General features: G+C 41.0%; 2 protein-coding genes across 5 annotated transcripts in view; one reads left to right on the forward strand and one right to left on the reverse strand.

Moving 5' to 3' along the window:
- KBTBD12 (kelch repeat and BTB domain containing 12) overlaps positions 1-16,094 on the reverse strand; it is a 40,054-nt gene that overhangs the window by 14,478 nt on the left and 9,482 nt on the right. For all 4 annotated transcript variants that reach the window (XM_058845462.1, XM_058845461.1, XM_058845463.1 and 1 more), the window contains 3 exons: positions 15,510-15,780; positions 12,207-12,357; positions 527-724 (listed from right to left, as the gene is read on the reverse strand). In XM_058845462.1, the coding sequence (XP_058701445.1) occupies positions 527-724; positions 12,207-12,357; positions 15,510-15,780 (620 nt within the window). The remainder of the gene's footprint in view (positions 1-526; positions 725-12,206; positions 12,358-15,509; positions 15,781-16,094) is intronic.
- MGLL (monoglyceride lipase) overlaps positions 414-16,094 on the forward strand; it is a 102,013-nt gene continuing 86,332 nt past the window's right edge. Inside the window, exons 1-2 of the mRNA XM_058845466.1 lie at positions 414-551; positions 837-962. Coding sequence (XP_058701449.1) covers positions 944-962 — 19 coding nt within the window. The 5' untranslated portion in view covers positions 414-551; positions 837-943. The remainder of the gene's footprint in view (positions 552-836; positions 963-16,094) is intronic.

Here is a 16,094-nt window from a genome sequence, read left to right on the forward strand (position 1 = left end):
TCCATGGGGCTGGGATTATTTAAAACCACCAGATCTGGAAATTTAGTCTCTTTGTATCTCAGTTCCCTACCCAGGGTACTCATTAAGTATACAAGCTTTATCAATGCTGATTACAAAAAGCATGTAAATAAGTAGGCAGAATGAGATAACATGGCTAAGGACTGATGGATAGGGCCTTAATCTTCCACAAATACGCCCAAGTTCTCTAAGGTCCATAAAACACTAAGCTCCTCATTTGTGTGATTCTAAATGTAAATCCTGAATAATTCTGCTGAGGTTTTAGATTTGGACAGGTTCAGTGCAGATCAGAAACATCCTTAATTTTTTGTGTTTTGTTAAGGAAAAAAGCAAAAGTCAAACAGAATCCAATTCATATTGACATTAGGGGCTGGCAGTCCAAAGGGCAGAATCAGGTCTGTGGCTCCAGGGCCAGTGCCACCTGATAGGGCTGACCACTCATCAGGCCAGTCTGTGTCCAGTGAAACTGATTTTAACTACACAGAGAATGCTGGACTCATGTTAGTACCTGCTCCATGAAATCCTCCACAGAGGTACAGCTTCCCTTCCACAGAGCCTGCGCTGGTAGAGTTTGTCCGCAAGGAGAGGAGGGGAGAAGGCATAGGGGGTCCATCCCTCCAAAAGTCTCCATCAGGGTTATAAATCTCCACTGCATCAAGGCATTTCCGTGTCTGTCCTCTGTCATAACCAAGGCACCCAATTCCTCCTGCAAAAGATACATAGGTCAAATGTAGCAGTCCCATGTTCTGCTGTAAAATGCAGTGCTGGCTGCATTTTCTGTTTACATCTTCTCATCTCCCACTCTTTCCTCTTTGCAGCTTCAGAAGTTTGTGAAAGAGCACAAAGCAGAAGCTACAGCACATTATCCACAGACACCGAAGCAAGATCTTTTCTGAAGTCTTCTATCAAAGGAAGGACAAGCAGAATGTCTTCAAAACACAAAGGTATTTTGTTTTGTTTTCTTCCCGTATAGTAGAAATTATCATAATTGTTTGTTCTGTTTGCTGGACAAATTTCAGTGGATCAAAACCTATATTTCAAATACCATTGGTGGATTTGACCCTCACACATTGCCAGCAATTATTTGCATTTATTGGTTAGTTTTCATCAATAAAAGAAAAAATATTACACTTATCTCTTACAGCAAATTACACCTGTTTCTTAAGGCAAATCAAATTCCAGGAACAAACCCATCCAACACACAGCAGTGCCAGCAGCACAGAAGAGCAACAAGCCCTACTGTTGAGTGGTTAATTAGGGTGCTTGAAATCAGTGTGCAAGACTGAAACAGATCAGTTTCCTTTTGCTGCAGATGTACCTGAGATCCCTGTGAGCACTAGCAGCACTGTACCCTGATAGCACATTTCAAACTCTGCCTTTCCAAATCCCTTCCAGTGATCAAATCCACATTTTGAATTTACAGCCTTTGGTTCTGGGGAATGAATATTCTGACGTCCTGGCGCAGGTTTTCCATCTGTGCCAATGGACACAATACTCTGTAATGAGCACTGATGGTGTTCTTTTGTGCAAGTGTGTGTTTGTCACTAGCTTTAAACATAAAATGAGTGCAATAGGCAAGCCATTTCCACATGGAGGCTGCCATTCCAGACACACGTGTAGGGCTGCTCAATTGTGCAGATCCAAAGTGCGTGGTAAGCATGTAATTATGCCCTTGCATATACAAAGGGAAAGGACTGCAAGTGCAACCTGTGCTGGTTCAGCTGCTTTTAAAATATATTGGCCCTAGTGCTGTTAAGCTGGTCTCTCAGAGAAATGAGTCCCTAATGCTCCCAGTTTTACTTGCATATGATTTTCCATCTACTTCTTAAAAGGGACCGTGTTATTTTTTAAATCTTTTGTGCATTCTCCAGAAGTGTTTGCAAGCAGAAACTCCCCATAAATGGGGACTGTAACACTCCAAATTTGCTAGCACTGTATTCCTGATTGTATATTAGAGTCAGGCAAAGAAAATCAGTTAAATCTGCATCAGAGCAGCACAATTAGAATAAAATTCAGTGTCCATTATCATCAGCAGAAAGATTTCCTCTGGCTGAAATTAACAGTATTTTATTTCACTCAACATTTGAATTTGAAAACCTTCACTGAATTTGGTTTTCATCTCCTTTTCCAGCAAAGCAAATCTGTACTTGCCTCAATACCCACCAGCGAGGTCCTTGCAGTTTGTACTAGACTCCCCTCAGTGTGTGCTTACACCAGGCTGGCATCTAAATGTGTTCAGTATTAACACCCTCAATTAAAGCAGCATTTGCTCTGATGGGCTCCATCTCTGAGGCTTGATTCACCTAAGAGAGCTGAGGTAGAGATTAACCGTGGTCATGGAATTTTGCTAGTCATTTCCATGTCAAAAAGGGAAGCATCACTCTGTGAGCCTTTCTCATGATGGAATCTCACTGAGCTATTCCTTGGGGTATTTCAGAATTCAGACATTTACTCATTGTATTGTTCTTTACTGCCAGAAGCATTATCCTCTCCTGTGCGGTCTTTTCCACTACTCCTCAATGCCTCATTAAAGAGGTGCCACTCTTTGGACAGGACAATATTCCCCTGAATTTATCAAGAAAAATTTTAACAGCTAAGCATTTTTTTTTAACTTTTTAAGGTTTTTAAAATTTTTTTAATTTTTTAAGGCTATTTAACTGACTGCTTCTCATAGGGTTTCTACTTGTACAGCTTCTATTGGCAGATTCACAGCATGCAAGACAATTTACCACCAGTTTATGTACAGTCCACAGACTGCAGTGTAATGCAGAGGGAGATTCTCAAGACAGTTTTAACTGGGAACCAATAATATTAAAACTCCCCACAGACTAAATTGACCCTTTCAAAATACAGCTTTGTGGTGCCAAAGACAGATGGCTGCTGGTTGTCAAGCTAGATATTTTTAAATTAGCCTAGTTTTTACTGTACCCCACCGAAGAATATGCACTCACCCAAAAGAAAAGTCTACATGTGAAAAATGAAAGAGGTTCTTGTTCAATCAAAGGAATAAATGGTTCCAGTTAGAGAATGCATGCAGCATGTCAGAAACCAATAACTTTGCTGATTGCCTTATTATTTCAAGCAGGGAGGAGGAGGTGAAGAAAATGGCCCTGAACTTTTCTAGAAGCATAATAGCTGTTTATTACTTACTGTGCTTTTATTGTAATTTTCTAAATAGAGTAACTGTGGGGCAAGGCAACTTCAGAAAGAGCACAAATAATCAGGTACAAAACTAACAAAGCACTCAGTGACTTTTTGCAAAAAAACCTCCCAACCATTACCTGTTAATGAAGACATTCATCTGCCAGTACAGGGGATCCACCACCAAATATTTTTCCTGTATAGATATTAGGAAAGAAGTTTGCCAGCACCTATTGGTGTATCTTTTCAAAAATTTCAGAGCTACTGCATGTTTTCAAGCATTTATGAAACCTTCATTGGGTGGTTTAAACAACTTATATTTAACCTGTTTTAATCCTGTCTTTATCAGAGATAAAGATTCTCTGCAATGATAGACAGAAACAGTCCTGAAGGTACAAAATATCTCCATTTTATTTAAACCCTGCACAGCTATTTCAGCTAAATCAAATTTCATATTCAATTTACAATAGCAAAACAAAGTTCTCAGAAGATATAAAGGAAGAGAGAAAAATCAGAGGGGAGTAGAATTTAATTTTCAAGCTTAGAAGAAGAGCATTCTGGAGAACAAGAAATCATGAACTTCAACCTCCTTTCTTAAAGCAATGTTAACACTGAAGGGTTGCTAACAAAGGAGCTGAGGATATCAGACTCTCTGAGTATTGTTTTTCTGTGTTCCCAGATGCAGTAGTTGAGAATTACTCTTGTGAGACAGTATATTTTTTCCTCTATGGAAATAGATGTCTCAGGACTCTTTCCAAAGAAATGAATACAAAAATCAACAACAAAAAAAGTCTCAAATTTAAATCAATTCACATCTACAACCAAGGGGAGGAATCTCGCATTAACCAGGCTATTCATCATCTACAATGTATATACCATGTGAGATTTCAAATTGGCAGAAAAAAACCCAAACCCTTTCTGTGTCAGACAACTCTGGCCACTTTCTGCTCCATCATTCAAGAATCCAGATCATCCTGTCCCACTGGCTTCTTCATTCATATTTATGAAACCATCAGGAATGCAAGTGGAGACATAGGGAACTGTAGTTAAGACCACAAAGATTGTCTTTATCTCAGGTTCTCTGGATAGAGCAGCTGAAAAACTGAGCTCATGCTCTGCTCCTACAGGAGCCTCTACATAAAATGGGGGTGACAATTTGGGAGCTAAGGCAGGGTGCAGAAGAGGGCACAGGGGTTTAGGTCATTCAAGGGACACTCTTGTGCCAAGTGATCCATCAGCAGTGCATGGTGTACTTGAAGTTGTGCCTTAAACCACCCAAAATTATAGATGGGGTCAGTAAAACTCACCTGGTCGCAGCCTCCTGGGAGCCCCACCAGGTGTGCCAAGGGCACCAATGACTGTTTCCATGCCCATGATGTGGGGAGGGCCCTTTGTTAAGCCACACTCATGAACAGAGCAGGTGAATTCAACCCTACCTGGTTCAGTTCTCTGCCTAAAGCTCAATTACATGTCCTTTGTGCAGGGAAGATTGATTTCTCATTGTGAGTTTTAAACATTTCTGTCATTATCACATTGGTCACATGAGAAGATCAAATCCCAGAACCCAGTCTACCTATCCCTTACAAATACACCCTTTCAACACTTCAGGCTTTTTACAATTGCACTTTTCCTAGGAGATATTTCAGATGCCACTGAAGCCACCTTTGTGTTTCCCAATCTATATCACACTTGGATTAGTCTGCAATTAAACATACTTTCAAGGGCACTAGTGGACTTTAAAGTTAGCATAAAGCTCCCTTAGTAAAACAAAGATATCAATAAAATACATCTTCATTAAGCAGTCAGGACAAAGAAGACAAGACTTTGATGCAAGAAGGCAAGGCAGGGCACGTGATGTGATTAGCACAACTTCAGCATTTCAGTGAGGCAGTCCTGTGCCGTGCTCTACCCACACTCTGCTTGTAGCTTGCTGAAGGCAAGGCACCCAGCTTGGGCTGGGGTCAGCTGCCTCTCCCTGACCCCATGCTCATTGCAGAAGACCAAATGCAATTTAGAGCCACATCAGCCTTAATAACAGCACAGCCTTCCAGCACCTGGGGGGAAGGTCTATAAGTGATGGTGAAGTGCTAAAGAGTCACTGTCAATTAGTTCAGCAGGTGCAAAAGCAATAACTGCTTTAAATACCTCTGAATATTTCTATAGGAGTGAGCCTGACATGCAGCTGAGTTACAAGAAATAAGGAACATTCCAGCATCCACTGACTTCACCCATGTCACTGATACAAAACAGGCACTGGCACAGAAGAATTGCACTTGCAAATCTCATCCACACCGAGCTCTTATGGAATTAAATTTGCCAGGCAGCCAAGTCCAACAGTGACAATTTTTTCTCCTCCAGGAGAATCACAGAGACACAAGTCTAGATTGCTCATTGCATAGACAGGATGGTTGAACAAAATAATTCCTACGTGGTGGCTGGGGGCCCACACAGGACTGCACTCCATTGAGACTGACTGCCGGATTCACACCACATAGTTTGGTTCCCCCACCAACAGACAGCTGAAATCAGACATGCTCTACTGTCTCTCAGACAGGGCAGTGTATCAGGAACAGCAAGAGCAGAGCTGCTTCCAAAGGGAAGCTGAGCCAGGTAACGAGCTCACCATGAGGGCACAGCTCCACAGAGCCAGAGACGGGCAATGGCAGGAGTCTCCACCAGTGGGTGTCAGGCAAAGGCACAGCAGGAACTGACCCCTCAGGCCTGTGTTTAAATGATGTTCCTGGACCTATGAGCAAAAGGGGTGAGTGGAGGCCCCAGGTGATGCTGCTCAGGATGATCAGGACTTGTTGGTGCCTGCAGGGTACTGACTGTTATTCTTCATCCTGTAACTGAGTCCTCAGATCACAGTACCGAGCAATGTATGCTCTCAGTAGTGGCTCTTTGAATTTTTATCAAAGGGACCTGGGAAACGGGTAAAAAACAAAAAAAAACCAAAAAACAACAAAGCAAAAAAACAAAACAAGGAAACAAAAGACCCACCAAAAACCAAAACCAACTAACCAACCAACCAAAAAAACCCAAACAAAAAAAACAAGGCAAACAAAAAAAAAAACCAAAAAACAAACCACAAACAAACAAACAGACAAACAAAAAAAGGGTAACTCTTCAACAAGAAACTGAAATGTAAGATTTGTCTCAGTAAAGTAATTCATTATTAAATTGATCTCCGGAATGCACAATGGATTTAATAGTGCTAATCTCTTATGTAACGTTTCCCTTCATTACCAGCACTCAAGCTGAGTCTCAGCAGTTCCATTTGTCTCTCATTCTCTGCTAAGCTGGGCTGCATAGCTGGTGTCTCAGAAATGAGGGAGCCATAAACCAGCCCAGGCAGGCACTTCCAAAGATGAAACCGAGGAGCATTGTCATCGTTTGGTAACCCAGAGCACAGCAAGTGAGGCAATGCAGCTTGTAGAAGACATGAGGGCAGAAGATTGATTAGAAGCAGGGCTGAAAAACCAGATTATTTTCTTCCTAAGCATGGTCAATGTCTCAGATTCAGCTCCTTCTTTTCTCATAAAATGCCTTTTTGCACTTTGAAAATACTTCAATGTGTAGAAAGCAGTTTCAATCTCATCTATCAGACCAATTTATCTGCCTGTTTTTGTTCCTCCCTGCACATGGACACTTTGGAGGCTGTTGCACAGATATAAAAGCTCAAAATCAGACCCATAAGCTGCTACTTGTCAGAAGTCCAAAGCATATTTATAAATAGACATGTTTATTTTAAAAGAAAGTGTTATTCAAATGCACAGTTAATACTCAAGCATGAAAGCTAAAATGTCTCCTTCCAGCTCCTCCTACACACACTTTATTTTCCAGAGAGACCCCAAACTACATATTCAAATAAGTATTTTATGATCAAGACATTCAGTATTTAATTGAACCTCATTTAACTGTTTAAAACTTTTAAAAGAAGCTTTCAGCAAGAACCCTGGGGGGAAAAGCCCCACGCTGTAAGAGGTAGGATGCCAATCTGAGGGGGATAAACAAAAATTCTTTGGTTTCTAAATCTTCCCTAATAGGATTTCTCATTTAAGTCCTTCAATACATTATTATTTATAAAGCAAGAATTATACAGCATAAAAGCAACACATGGCTAAAGCTGTCATAGTGATACAACTTTTTTTTACCAGTGACCTGTATTTCAGAGACACCAGTTCTACTGAGTGTGTTTTAACACAAGTAATGAATATGACATTCAAATAGATTCATTTGGATAAATTTTCCTAATTTGTATGTTGGCTGTGATAAGTTTTCAGAGAAGTAGCTTGAAAGGATGTTTTTTTAAGTGAGAGATTAAAATGCATGACCTTAAATAGAGCCCTCCCATCTGGTTTTCTTCCAAAAGTGTCTCAATTGCCTCTGTCATTAAGAGCACAATACTGCCCTTTCTTGGGCTTTCCAACGAATATAGTTATGTTCCTGGGAAAATATGGAGAGAAAGAGCTGAGACCAGTGAAAAGAGATGAATAGGAGAAAGGATTTTGAGCCTTAGGAAATGCTGTTCATTTACTTATGAGGATTATGTATGGTGTATAAATAGCATGAGATTCTCTAGGAACATTAGACAACAAACAGACAATTATGTTGCAGGATTGCTGATTAAGACACACTGTACAGGTTCTTGAACAATACTCAGACCAAAAACTCTGATCTATTTCTCATTTTCCTTCCATCAGCGTGACTCCAGAATAATTCCATTTAAGTCATTAGGGTTTTACATGTTGGAGCTGGCAATTAGTCTGGGAAGGGTTTTTGAACAGTGGCTACATACTCTGTGCTGAGCCAATAGGACTTTTCAGAAATTAACACTTCAAAGGCTAAGCATCAGTTTCTGATCTGGGTGAGAATAAAGTGATCTTGACACAACACAACTGCCATCAGCAGACTACTTACTACAGATTTACACCTACATGGATGAAAACAAAGATTAGACTTATCTATCAAAGAATCTGCTACTTCACCTTATTCAACTCTAGTATTCCATCAATTCTTTCTGCTTCTTGTTTATGATAGAAATTGCATTTATACATCACAGACATTAGACAGGATCAACTTTCTCTGCATTTTTCATCTATGCCCTAGAGTCCCTCAATCTGCTAACACCTGTGTAAGGGATCCTACTGGAAGGAGCTGACATCCTTACTTCATTTAAGGACTTTGTTTTCAAGACTTATTTGAAAAAAATCTTATCTCTCTGCATCTCTATGTGCCCAGCTAGACCTATCTCTATTTCATATATTTATTCCTGGGAAGCAGGATGTGGTCCTCCAGGCATACAGAAGATATCTTGCATTTACCTGTTTCCACCTTGCCTCCCTTCCTTTCCTTCCTCTGCCTCCATCAGGCTCCAGTGGATCTCCTTAGCTGGCTGCAGACTGCAGGATGCTGTGGAGATGGTGCACCCCAAAAGGAACAAGAATAGTAGGAGAAGTGGGGGATATCTCTGGGAATCCAAGCAGTGCCATTCCATGCTTCTGAACAGCCCTTCACTGAGTGTCCCCTGACTGGGGCTGCACAGGAGCCTGATAGATGTCCAGGTTCTGAGCACACACACTTCACCATGAGAAATTCCCATTAGGATTGGGCAGGGTATCAATAGCAATAGCAGAGACTCAATTAAAGTCCCTCTCATCTATAGCACAAAGGCTTAGTCATTATGCCTGAGCTGTCTCTGAGGCCACTACACTAGAGAACAACCTATGATCCTCTTCAGAATGTGTCTTTTTTGCACAAATCACCCTTGATAGGGTCTTCCTAGACTCCCAGAGTACCTGACACTCCTTATGAAGCAGGGTGATGTCCAAGGGATCCATAGCTTTGGGGAACCTGAAGTGGTTTTACTACCCTCATGACAGTTGCTATTCTTTGCTCTGTCAGTGTCAACCTCTATTCTTTCCATTCCCATTCTCTCCTGAACATCACCTGCACGATCAAGTACCACATCAGCCAGATCAGGAACTCTTTCACTGCTTTCCTCTCAATGCCATGAATTGTCCATTTCCCCAGCTGGGGTTACCAATGCCATTGTGTCCAAAGGGGAGCTGGGCCCACCTCACAGCCCAGCAGCCACAGAACACACAAGGTGACAAGAACCTGTCACCACGGATAAACTGGAACATGGCTTTTCTGTGTGAGGTTTAATTCCAGTTGGCAATTGTGAGTTTACAGCTGGAGATGAGGCCACGTGTGGTGCCTGTGGAGTAAGATGCCAATATCATGGCTGTATTGCTGTTTCCAGCCAGAGCTCATTTGGAAATTGCTTCATCACTTTGAGAGGTCTTGGAAAATGCTTTAAACACTCCACAGAGTTTTCATGATCATGACAGTGATGGTTAACATTTAACAACCATGTTGTCTTTTAACAGATAAATCTCTGTTTCCATCCATACTTTTGTAGGTGGATTTAAACTAGCATATTCAAAGGCAGAATTTGTTGACCAATCATTTTTGGCTCAGACTTGTCTTTCAATTAAAAAATTAATAAGCTGGAATATTATTTGACTTCCCAAGAAAACAAGACTTATGCAATTCCTCTAACTATATGTGTGTTCTCTATCTACATTTACATCTTTTTCTCTACCCTGCATAGCTTTTGTGCCTGCTGGCCAGTTTCAACTAAATTTTTCAGATTTACGGATGTTAAAATTCTTACAAGGTTTGTGAAAACTGGCAATGAGGAGTTTGTGAAAGCAGCCCAGACCTAGGTCAAAATGTCTTCTCTGCAACTGATATTCCTGCTACCTGATGGTAACTCACCCGTGTCTGCACTTGCTGCAGTTACACCTTGAGTGGGCAGAGCATCAGAAGGGAGGCAGGCTCAGAAATGTAATGGTAAAAATAGACCAATCTTTCTCAAAAATCTGCTGCTTGGAGCAGTGTGTGTGAGCTTCGTTACCCTTGGTATAAATCATGAGCAAGTTTGTCCATTACAGTGGAATTACCCCAGATCTATACTGTTAAAATTGAGAACAAACACTGCCTTTATGAATGTTTAGTTAGACTTAGTGGTGAGAGTGAAGGGTCCAATGCAGCAAACTGTAAAGTGCATTGGTTCTCTTAGGAATAGGCTCAAATAAAGACTGCCATGGGAAGGTGTGTGAAGCAGCAGAATGATGGAGACAGAGCAAAACCCTGTTACCACCTATGTGCGGATCAGATTATAGCAAAGATTTTTTCTCCCATACACAGAGAATTTTTGGTATTAGCCAGCAGGTAAGAAAGAATTCAAGTTAGTGTTCAGTCCCCTGAATACTGCAGCACTGGCTGCTACACATACAAAACCAAGGCTTTTTTTATTTTTAATTAGCAAAATGCTTCTGAAGGTCCACGAGACCATGAGCTTTCCTCATGTCATTTAAACAGGCATTTTTCAGATTTAAGGCTGTATTTTGTGTTCAATCTGTATATTTCATTACTGTAATCGCTCACATGTGCTTCCTGCTTTGTGAGGTTTTGAGGGAAGAAAATGGAAGCTGTTTTCCCCATTAGCTGCCACTCCTTTTCCTTGTGCCAGTGTCAGGCTTGCTGTGAAGAAGACTGACAATTTGTTTCACCACATGCATCCCAAGGTGGCTGCTTTTCTTTGCTCCCTGACTCCCTGTGTCATCACAGCCTTTGAGGTCTTGATCTCGGAGCACTTCTTACTGAAACACATGAATGCTGCTCTTCTCTTCCCAGCTATTCCAGCTGCTTCTGCTGCCCCATTAGAGCATCAGTGCCAGTATAAATAATTATATGTATTTAACCTTTTACAGAGCACGAACTCTCCACATTTTCAAAGCACCTTTGAACCTGGGCAGCCAACACTCTCATTATTTAACAGCACACCAACATTCTCTGTCACTAACCTTTGACAAGAGCGACATGACTTTCTGTTTGCAAAACTCACTTTTCCATATGGGCTTCTTTCACCCCTCCTCCTGGTTGTACCTATGGGCCTCTCTCAAACCACTTAAGAGAAAGAGGTTTCTCTAAAAGAAGACAAATGCAGCATTAGAGCCACTTGCCTCTTCTGCTTCAAAGACACCTTTCCTGCATATCCCCCCTCCACAACACACCTTCTGTTTTATGAGCCAGGAACAAACTCTGCTTTATCCCTGCTCTGAAACAACCCAGACAAAGCCAGAGCACCCTGATACAGGAGGTGTATTAAGCTGACAACACTGTATTTTTGTGTTCACTTTGATAAGCTTGTAAGGAGGGACAGTTTGAAGCAGAAGGGATTGAAATGTCCTGTGGTCCTGATAGAATTTCTGCTTTCTTCATGCCTAAAGCTGCCCATGAGACCATGGGAGCATGGAAGGGCATGAATCTCTCACAGCCCACCTGTAGATTGACTGGATGAACTTCTTTCCCTGCTTCTCCAAGAATTTTCCAGCCATATATTTATCCACACTAAGGGACAAAAGATTTTGGGGGTAGGTAGGAGATTAATGAACTGATTTGTTCAAAGTACTGTTTCACAAAACCAGAAAGGATTCAATCAAAATTAGAAAAAAGGAAATATTTAGATTTATTTTTTTTTTGAAAAAGCATGCTGTGTTGAGGTAGGTAAAGAGAAGAATTCACTGAGTTTTATCAGGAGACACTCATGATGTTGGTTTTGGAAAATCAAAATTCTCTTTGACCGTATGCCTTTCCTTCATGATGCTGCATATAATCTTCAGCATTTCACTGCTCACCTGTGAAGTGGTGCTTCAAGACTTGTCTACTCACTTTTTAAAATTCATTGTTATTTATGGCACATACTGATACCCTAAAGGAAAATGTCTGAAAAAGTGAAGTATCTTTGTTTCTCAAATCCAGAACACTACACATTCACATAATTTAATCTACATAAATTACAGAAGGAAGAAATCATGTGGAGAACAAATAACTTTAGAAAAATACTCTCCATTTAGTACGAGGTACTTTGTCCTACGGTACGTAACAAAGGGTGAGATATTTCACTTCACAAAGGCAAATTGCTGCGAAGAAGAAAAAGTCATGGTGCTATCTGTTAAAAATCTGTTTCCTCTTACCCAAGACATAAATCTCCCCGTTGACTACGGCTGTGCTGAAGCGGTACTTGGAGAACTTCATTGGAGCTTTTTCCACCCATTTGTCTTGGCCCGGGTCGTACTGAAACATTCTGTTACTTAATCGATCCGGCTCCTCGTCAGGCAGATCCATCTGTATGAAATATGACAGCCATATAATAATACAACATTTGGAGCCCTCCACACATGCCTGCAGGCAATTAATCACAGCAGACAGCTCGGCAGATAAATAGCATAAACACATCGATTACAGCTGCAGGGGATTGTACTCCCCAGGGTTTAGCAGCACCCATGGCTGGTGGCTGGGAGCCTGCTGTAGAAGGCAAAGGAATAAGAGGCTATCTATATCCTGCAGGAATAAAGCCAAGGATTTGGTACTAACAGTACATTCAGGGTTAAGGTTCTCAGCTCTGGAAGAACATACCCCCTTCCACTGTACTGGTTATTATATTATTGTTAGGCTGCTCTACAGTCCTAATAAAAATGAGGGAAAATCAGTCTATTGTTTTATTCCTGCTAAATGTTGAAATCTCTTTCCACTGTTACTCAGACTATACCATGGGTCTCAGTCAGGTACTTTGCCGGCCTTTCTTAGTTATATATATATATATATATGTGTATATATATATATATATATGTATTTATTTATCTATCTTATCCTAATAAACATGTGCATGTTTATTTAGTCAGCCTATCCACAGTGATGTTCAACAGCTGTAGCTTCAATAGTTTTCATTATAAGCTCCTAACCCCCTTGCTATATCTTTGCTGCCATAACACTTTTTATACTCACTCCTACTCCTCTTGTTCTCTCTAATCTTCTTCCCCCTTCTCTGCCTGTCTTATACAATGCAGGGAATTCAGATCCTGTTTTCTGGGTACAACACCCTTGAATGTTAGCAGTAGGATGTGGAGGGAGGATTCTGAAATATTTTGGGATGAAAGTTTTCACATAGAGAGAGTGAGAAGGAGAGAAATGCTTTGCTTGCTTGTGATGGTGTTACATGTGTCCTTGTTTTCTTGTAATTTTTTTATTCCCAAAAGACCTTTCTAACACTAATGTCATGGACAAGATAAGAGGCAAACTAGAGAGTAAATATAAAGCCCCTTGGTTATTCCCTGTAAGTGCCCGGGGCATGTTCTTTCTCTGTGGTAAGTGTGAAACACTAATTTATTCACTGAAAGAGGGGTATTTGAAAGCTGTGTATTTTCAGCACAGACTAAACATGTACTTAGGAGAAGACACCACTTGACATGCTGCAAATTCACATGCAACTTCATTTTTTGGAGTGCACCCTGTTCTCTCTGTGTACAGAAAACATAACTTCCAGCAGCCCTTCTCTGAAGATCTTCTCTGAAGATCTGAAATCTTCCTCTCAGCCTCACCAAACACTTTCTTCCATTTTAACAGTCCCCAGTTACCAAGGCTGGAGTCACTTTGGGTTTTAACTGTACTGGCATCAGGGGCCAGAGCAATGCTGAGTAGAGCAGCGCTGTTGTGAGCGAGCCCTTGCCCTCCTAAGCTGTCATTTTATGTCCTGGCTTGACTTTGTCTTGTCTTATTTCAATTACAAAGCCTGAATGGGAAGGGAACATGTATTTATCTCTGTCCTGTAATGGACACATGCATTTAGGGCACTCTGTTAATGCTGTTGTTAGTGTTTGTTCAGGATTGACAGAACATTCAGTGCTGCTCCAGCACAGGGACAGCCCCTGGCTTGGCCAGCTCTTTTGCTTTCCTAGTGCAGCTGTGGAAACCCCACATATACAATCACTGCATCTGTCAGGGAGAGGATAGATGGTACCAGAAGAATTCAGCACTCTCTAGTGCTGGTCTTAAAGCACTTTTTTGAGAGCTTTAGCTAATTTATTCTGGTCTGTGCAGGTACGCCATAATCTTACAAAGCTGTGGGTTTTGATCAATTGCTGTTAATCTGCTCATCTCAAACCTATTTCTATATAAACTCAGACGCCCATGCACTGTTACTGATAGCACTGGTAGGCAGGTACCCACTTCAGGTGGGTTTTAAAAAATTATTCTTGGCTCAATATTCCTGACTTGTGCTTCTAAGCCACTTTTCCTTCTCACAATCTGTTCTGGAAAAAAGCTTAACAAAGCTGGTTGTCTGCCTTCAACATCTATCTTTGTTATATGACATATATTTCAGTTCAAGTTTTTTTTTTTAACAGACAGATTGTTTCTATGTTAAATGTTTTCATATTTTAGTTCTTCGCATAAGACATACCCTTGCACAGTTGTTTCTGTATCAGAAATATTCTGTGATCTTTCTGTTGCATCCCTGGGGACTCCTGCACTCAAAATATTCAGAGATGTGGAGGTCTTGTTAGCTGAATGCATCTCACTTTTAAATACTTTAAACAATAATTTATTTCAAGAGGGCAGAAACCATTGAGTTGTGATGACAGTCTGAACATGTTGCAACGAGGGTTACAGATGCTCCACTTCATTGTCAAGTGAATGTGAGGCTTTTCCCTGAGCACTCAGATTTAAAATTCACAAAGCAATAAATAAAAGTGGGCTAGACTCTTAAAAAAAGATATTTTGCACTGGGAGCAACTGGAGAGAATGAGCACGGCCCTTGACATCCATCTTCCTTGTAACATAGCCCTGTATAGTCTCTCTACTACTGAACATGTATCCATGGCCCTGCTGAAAATCCCTGTAAAAACTTTACATAGCCAAGCAATGCAACAGAAATAAATAAATAGATTGGTTAAACGACTCTGTTTCCCAGAGAATGCTTTGACTTTTCATTTAAAATGCAATGCAATGAAAATAAAATAAATTAACTTTAGTTAACCAAGAAACCTTCCTGAGAAATTGAGGTGAACTTTAAATGTCATAAATAAATCTGTCCCTGAAGTGTACCTGTGTACATGCTTTTTAAAAACAGGGCACGGTTAAGGGTCCCTGTATGATTAAATGCCATTTTTTATTATATCTAGAAAAATTAAGAAGATGGTAAATAAGGACTAGGAAGGATGGAACCTATAACAAAGGAAATGTATTTTAAACTCTTGCCTGTCCGTATCTCTGTGAATAAAAACTGTCCTTCCTGAAGCTGAATGAGGATGGCATAGATGGATATTATTCTTCTTCACCCTGTTAGGTTTTCCTACAGACCATGTTTAATCAGAAGAATGTGAGCAACTCATTCTCCTGCTATCACTGATGTATCTTCCCATGCAAGAAGCACTGTAAAATGACACAGCAGCTCTTGTTAGTGCACAAAACAAGCCAGGTACAGGGGCACAGTTCTCAACCTGTGGTGTCCATCCGCCCAGCACGTACAGCTTGTCCTTCACCGTCACCACCATGTGGCAGGCCAATGGAACTGGCAGAGGGGCCGTGCTTCTCCAGGTGCCTTGCTCCATGGAATACTTCTCCACACAGTTTGTGACCAGATACTGGTTTTTCACTTTCATTTGCCCTCCTATTACATAGAGGTCGTTGTGGGCAGTGCCCAGTGCGTAGAGCTCACGGAGCTCAGTGGTGCACAGACTGTGCCAAAAGTGGTTTCCTCGCTGGTGGTACCTGTAGGAAAATCCAGAGTTGTCAATGCCCTGGTTCACCCGGGTCCCATCAGTCTGTTTGGAAATGTTACCCCCTTTAATTGTCAGTGTTTATTCAGTACAGTGACCAGAGGAGCTCTCTCCTTCACAGAGAAGTTATAAAATCAAGCCCAATGATTGCAACATTTTTAGTATGAGGAATCCTAGGTGTCCTTTCAAAGATATTTGACCCTAATTAAGGTAAGAAGTCACTTATTTCTGCATGTGCTGCTCAATCACAGTTTCTGCTGAAATTAGCAGGAGCGGTGAGGACTCCGTACTGCTGAAAAGAAAGCC

Source organism: Poecile atricapillus, chromosome 9 (assembly GCF_030490865.1).
Source record: "Poecile atricapillus isolate bPoeAtr1 chromosome 9, bPoeAtr1.hap1, whole genome shotgun sequence".
Lineage (NCBI taxonomy): Eukaryota > Metazoa > Chordata > Aves > Passeriformes > Paridae > Poecile > Poecile atricapillus.